This window comes from Penaeus monodon, chromosome 2 (genome assembly GCF_015228065.2).
Source record: "Penaeus monodon isolate SGIC_2016 chromosome 2, NSTDA_Pmon_1, whole genome shotgun sequence".
In the NCBI taxonomy this organism is placed as follows: domain Eukaryota; kingdom Metazoa; phylum Arthropoda; class Malacostraca; order Decapoda; family Penaeidae; genus Penaeus; species Penaeus monodon.
In genome coordinates, this window is record NC_051387.1 from 35,852,019 (window position 1) to 35,859,212 (window position 7,194).

General features: G+C 39.1%; 1 protein-coding gene across 1 annotated transcript in view; it reads right to left on the minus strand.

The window, feature by feature from the left end:
- LOC119578738 (aromatic-L-amino-acid decarboxylase-like) overlaps window positions 1-7,194 on the minus strand; it is a 149,702-nt gene that overhangs the window by 19,403 nt on the left and 123,105 nt on the right. Inside the window, exons 10-14 of the mRNA XM_037926352.1 lie at window positions 5,608-5,695; window positions 4,367-4,553; window positions 2,822-2,927; window positions 1,667-1,738; window positions 292-432 (exon numbers count right to left, since the gene is read on the minus strand). Of these exons, the coding sequence (XP_037782280.1) occupies window positions 292-432; window positions 1,667-1,738; window positions 2,822-2,927; window positions 4,367-4,553; window positions 5,608-5,695 (594 nt within the window). The remainder of the gene's footprint in view (window positions 1-291; window positions 433-1,666; window positions 1,739-2,821; window positions 2,928-4,366; window positions 4,554-5,607; window positions 5,696-7,194) is intronic.

Below are 7,194 nucleotides of genomic sequence, written 5' to 3' on the forward strand. Positions count from 1 at the left end.
CCTTTTCATCAAATAAACTCCTAATACCACCTAACCCTTTCACTCCTTTACCAGCTTAGACAACTAATCCATCAACACCTTCCTAACATTATATAGTGCTACATGACCTTAGATGTCTAGCCATTTATCTTGTTTTTAACCATTAACCTTACTCTGAGAACACTCTCCTCTTCCAACAATGCCTCCTAAAACAAGAAGGCAAAGTTTCCTTCTGCGGGCCGCTTCGATAGCTCCCGCCTTTTCACATTTACTTTTGAATCCTAAGCTAAAGCTTTATCTACTCTGACTGACTTCACTGGCAGTGTCATTAATCCCCAAAACCTCATTCCTTTCTCGATACTTGTACCGAAAGGGTCTCCATTCCCCAATGGACTGTTTTGTCCCCGACAAGGAGGGTCAAGCTGTGGAGAAGACACTCGCTTCCCTTGTGGACTATGATGCAGTATTAGATAATGCTACACCAGTCCTCAATGGGCCGCCGTAAGTCTCCACCAATATTGCCAAACATACATTCAGTAGACATAATCTCCCCCTTGATGTTTATTTTGGGCCCGGGAGCCCTTCCTTACCCGACCATACCCATCCCCCCCCCCCCCGTAAAACGTCAGAATTTTTGGCGTCTAGGCCACCCTGCCAAACACAGCCGCTCCACAGCCCGATGTCCTCTGTGTGCCCAACCTGATCATGATCGACAAACTGCTCTGTACAACCACGCAAAATGTGCCACTTGTCGTGGGTCCCAAAATTTGTATTTTATAGGGGTTACCCTACCTTCAAGTTTATTTGACCTGCGTTCAAATCCCTCTCCGCCAGTGGATGGTAACTCGGGCCACTCTTACACACAGTAGAAAATTTTAGAAACAAAATGAAAGACAAAAGGAACCAAACCAAATTATTATTATGTAAGGCCAGATAGGAAGGCATGCGGGACGAGATTTTTCTCTTATACCTTACTCCAGTACTGTTTTTGCTCCACCCCTCCCAAAATGTTCCTACCCTCCCCCCCTCCCAGTATCTCTTCCTCATCCAATCCTATCCCCACCTCTCCCAGTCAAATTCTTTTGCCTTTTTAAATCCAGACACCAAAAATTTCTATCACTTTTCTATATCTAGACACCCCAGTCTCAATTTCCCGGTACCCACTCTCTCGTCCTCGCTCAATTCATCGCACAAGACAAACTAAACGTTCCACCGCATCTCCTACCGCACCTCTCCAACATCAGCCTCTTCCCCCCTCAAACGATTGTCCCCTCTTCTCCCCTCATAAGAATATCCTCGTTTCTCAGCCCTCCCCAACCCCATTTCAGAAGCTCTTGAAGACATTCAAAACCATCTAATCATAAACCCAGGATAACTTGCTTACACCCCTACAACCTCCAATGCCTTCCCTCCATTCCCTTTATACTCAAAATGACTGTCGACATACTTCCCCCTCCTCCCTCTCCTCCATTTTTTCCCTCCCTCCCTCTTTTTTTCCCTTCCCCCCTTTCTATCTCCCACCATCGTCCTGCCCAATCTCATTCTCTCCTTCCTTTGTCCCCGCCCCCTTTTTGTCTCTGACATTCTCTCTGTCTCTGTCTCTCTTTTTCCCTTTTCTCTGTTTTTGCATTGTAATATTCAAAGCAGTGCATCTTTTATATTGTTATGGTCGTAAGCACTAACTGACCACTTGGCCACAGTAAGGTCTTCGGAAAACGGCGTGTGCGGAAGTATTGGCGGAAGAAGCTCTATACGCAGACTGCAAATAAGAAAAAAGTTGACAAGAAGTCCAACATACAACACTGAAATAAAATTTCGTGTCACACACCGAAGTCACTTCCTCTCAGTTGGGAAAGGTTTTCTTCAACGTCATTGTTTAATATGTAACGCATGTGACAACGGCCCAGAAGCCCCATGTCTGTCCGGTGTGGTAAGCGGTTTGAAGGTTTTGGGGAATCTTAGCAATGCCAATACGACACGGGAGCGCACGTGGGCTAAATAGCAGGGAAATCGCGTTTCCTGTCTGTATTATATACGCGAGTTATTTGGGATTAGACATGGGCAATGGAGTGTTGATTATTTACAATGTTTCCTATTTAGATCTCTGAGAGCGTATTAAATGTCCATAGAATTAATACGTCTGTGTACATTATTTATTTGTGTGGGAAAGGAATGTGTATGTGTAATGTATATGTTATAGGGTTTTTTTGTGTCATACATATAAATAGTTTTTTTGTAGCATGTCGAAACCCTAAACACTGGTACAAATGTTTCTTGTATAGTCATTACAAAACGCGATATCATCGAAGTTTGTAAATGATATATAAAGTTTTAAAGTACTGACAAGTTTGTCTTAATATCGCAGGAAAAAGCCAATAGAATACCATTAAGTACTCATAAACTGGTATGATTTTTAATTACAAACAAAACAGTGTGGCGACTTCAGATAGAATGGAAAAAAGTATCAGACTTTTAAAACTTGCAGTGTTTATACACACCACTCTTCGCTTCAAAGGAAACTTTGAAATGTATTTTTCAGATTCGGTCAAACCAATTTTTTTTACATATAATTCTTCACTCGGAAAGTGAAAGTTGCATGAGGTTTTGCATCATATTGTATCCACCCTGAGTGGGTCCCCTGTTTGAATGAAATAGTTTACTTTTCTTATTGACGAATTATATCAATAAATCAAGATAAACTTCCTTTGATATTTTTGAGTCTGTAAAGGTATATCATAAAATACAGAACGAGTTTGGAAACATTCATCTCGTCAAAGTCAGTTTTCACGTTTACATGACTCGAAAATGTAAACCCAAAGACTGTCTTGTCTTCAAATTTTACCCATATTGAGTGTAGTGTATTTGATGTTCAGAGGCAACCATTATAACAGAAATCTGTATCAAGGAACCAAGGTCGATTTGCAAATTTAAAGAAATATAAATCTTATCTGAGATTGCGTGAAAAAATATCTGAAAAATATCGTGCTCTGGTTGGCTGGCTGAGTTATGAAAAGTATCAAGGTAGAGACATACAAACTTATACAAACTATCGTCATTATAAAGGGCAAACATGCATTAGAGTTTATCAAAGGCATGGATTCGGAAATGCTGGGAAAAAGGCCTTTATGGATATGTATTTATATGAATATATGTAACACACACCACACACACAAAACACACACACACACACACACACACACACCACACACACAACACACACACACACACACACACACACACACACAACCACACACACACCCCACACACACACACACACGTATAAAACATTATAATATATAAAATATATATATATATATATATATATATATATATATTTATATTTATATTTTTTATATATTTATATATACAATTATATTTATATTTATATAAAAATTTATATATATATATATATAAAATATATATATAATATTATATATATATATATTATATTTTATTAAAATATTGACATAGTACCAGCTGCTTTTAACAATTTCCTTTGCAAGAACGGTAATGGATAATTAAAAAAAAAACTTTTTTTCTTCAATGATTTTCCCTTCTGGGTTGGTCCTTTGGGAGACAGTAGAAGAGTATGACCTCCATACTTTAGCAAAAAGTAGTATTGATCTGTTTATGTGGTCAGAAAATATCGGTTAGATTTGTATTAATTTACTTTAGCCATTTATAATTAATCTGAAGACTTTCATTGAAACGTTTGGGAAGAAAAAAACGTTATAATTAACATTATTATTGTATTTATCACTTTTTTCTCTGTTTTCGTCCCACGAAGCTAGCGACAATGATGTCTCACTCAAAAATTAAACATAACTCTAAACCCAATTTAACAAGTTAATGATTGAGGTTAATAACGTGTTTTTGTGTGTGCGAGAGATTATATATATGTATATCTAATTGTATACTGTATATGTATATAATATATAAATATATATATATATATATCTATATATATATATATATATATAATGTGTGTGTGTGTGTGTGTGTGTGTGTGTGTGTGTGTGTGTGTGTGTGTGTGTCCAGTGTGTGTGTGGGGTGTGTGTGTGTGTGTGTGTACACACACACACACACACACATATTGTATATATGTATATGTATATATATGACAATTATCATTTCTATGTTTGGCCTCTGTAAGTTACAGAAAGTATGCCTTTAGTTTTGTTCCTAATGTGTGGTTCTGCCTCGGTAAAGACCATCACCATGGTGTTCTCAAGGGAAGATTCTTTGTAGATATCTATTAATGCTTGGGCTGGATCTTATCAGCCATTTTCTTCACTTCTTGCCAGGCTCTAACGATATCTTCGTGTTCCGTAAATCTGGGCACACTACGAACCTATATAAAGAAAAGTCGGGAATTAGTTATGTGTACTGCATGTCGGTGCTATCGTGTTAGTATGGTCTCTATAACGACTAAATATAGGTATGTTTGATTGATCTGAGTCGTCATTCCCGAGGGTTTTGCAGGTTGCAACAGATGCATTCCCCCTACCTCGCTCATTCTCATGCATACTGGGTATGTTGAGTGTCTCTAACACAATACAACCCATCATAAGATTCTAGGATATTATATTCCAAAATACTGTGTACCACTAGAAATATACAGTAAAACAGCTAGCTCTTAACCATGACCATTCTATTGCATCACAGATTGGATTGAGCTTAGCGGCGTGTCTCGCCTCCGATCACAAAATGCCACCGGAAAAGATGGCACTGATAATGGAGGCGTTACGGTTGAGTGATCACTCCCATAACTAATGAGCCTTATATAATCAATGTCCGCCCCCCTGCCCCTACAGCACGGCCAAATACAGGACAGTCACAGGTCACTGCAGGAAGGTAAAATAGGTCATATCCATATGTGACTTAGGTCAATGATATTAATCTAGGGGGTAAAACGATCATGGGTACTGATTCGATAATTATCTATCCCCCTTCGTGACTGAAGATGAGGTTTATGTTACTTCGTCAAAGCATCTCAATAATAAGAATACAGTTCAGTGAATAGGATTATAAAATTCGTTGTACTCAAAATACCATTATTATTATATTCAATATACACAAGCACATGCACATAGCCATACTCACAAGTGCAGCAAATCATATTATAGCGAGTCCCAGAACGGTATAACCTATTGCTTGCAGTAGACGGTTTTTACCTAGCATATTTTGCGTTTTATCCAAAACATGGTGCAGGCAATGTAGGAAGGGAAAGATGCTCAATGCACGACCAAATTTCTTTATCAATCATAAGATGTTTCCTATTAATCGTGATGTCAACTAATATTGGCGATTGCAATACACATACAAGCATACGAGGTCATACAAGCTCATGATTGCGAGAGAGATTATTCCCATGCAACACCAGTAATCATAGTCTCTACATTCTACCTTATCTTCTTGAGTGATGACGACTGTGATGGCACGCTCTTATCTTGAACAGCAACGAAGCACACATTGATTCCTCCCCCAAAGATTGAACCAAAACAAATACAAAAAACATATGCATTTGGCAACTTATAACATGTTATAAGATAATTTTGTCTTACTTGCTGACAGTTAAAGTAAACTGATAGACTTAACGACTGCTTTGCAGAGTTACACAACACTCACATGACCTTTGCTCCAACTATAATCACTATAATTAACTCTGATGTTAATATAGCAATTTTGCCCAGCTGGCCACCAATATTCTGCATAACTGTCCATAATAGACCCATTTATCCCAACAGTAATGGTTAACACACCTAGTTTAGACCATTAAAATGTATTCCTGATACTATAATACCAAAGATATTTGACCGAAGGCAGATATCGTTTAAGCCGGCAACAAAATGATAAAGGCATCTGATATTGATTCATGACTGGCATTATTAAATAAGAATGGTAATAATAATACCACTCCTTATTTCTATATTATTGCGCACAGCGGCAAAATAAGCTCACTGACTAAGCTTGGGAAAGTCATCTTTTTGATAGCTTGAACAATTGGATCGAATTGTTAATCGCTTCACTCCTTTTCGTTATCTACACACTCAGGTTCCTATATCCCTATTTCATATCATCAATCAAACCTCATCCAAAATCAAGTAATGCAGGCTTAACAAGCTTCAAGTAAATAAAATTAATCTTTTGCCTATATTACCGAGAAAAGACAATAAGCTTCTTCAGTAATGAGCCTCCCTACGAAAAAGTTCAGTTTGCGTTTGATAAAAAAATTGTCATAAATTCTTCAGCTGTTGGAGGAACGACAGGTGCTCTTACATGCATGGTGGATACCGAAAAAAATATATACCTTCACTTTACATAAGCAAACAAACCAAGGGGACGTTCCTATGTCAAATAAGTAAAGATATTCATGCATAGTCTTTGTATACGCATACCGTATACAAAATTTACTGCGATCTTGCAGTTTAACGTAACGGAATGCCCCTCCCCCCCCCTTCGAAAACAGATACTCATTCCGGTCTGTACAAGAGCCGTTTATAGAGCATGCGTGTTTATCCCCTTTTGTACTTTGTACCTAGGAAAATGAACGTATGTAAGATATCAACCTGTTGCCAGCAAATCAACACGGAACAATATCTAAATATATACCTAAACAACATCTACCCTACCATCATCCCCCCCCAATCCCTTGCCCGTTGTTGTCGTGGGGGGACTTAGGAGGCGGAGACTGGACCCAATGATGGGGAACTCCCCACCTTGGGACTCAGCCCTCGACTCAACTAATTTTGCATGGTCCTTTTTTCCTTCCCACTTTTCGTTTCTGTCCCTTCACCAAACCCTTCTGCTATCCACCTCCTAAGGGTGAAAGCCGTGCTGAAAGGATGAAAGGCTGACTTTGTGCCAGTCCTGAACGGCCTGAGGGAGCCCTGGGCACGGTATTCCCTGATTTAGTTATCTCGCCCTTACCCCTCACGGGGACCCTGAGGGGTGGACTGTTTTTATCCCAACATAACTCAGGCTTACCATGGCCAGTAATGAAAACTTGTCCCACTATTAGGGCAATGAGGCTTGCCCTTTATCAAATAGCCCCAACGATGTAAACCCACCCGATTCCCTGACACCAGGCTCTCCTTTGACACGGCTCCGAACACTGCAATAACTACCCCCTCATCAATGTCTACTAGACAGTAGCAACAATCAACCTTAAGGGACATTTCCACTCTCCCAGCATTCAACAAACCACCCCACAAC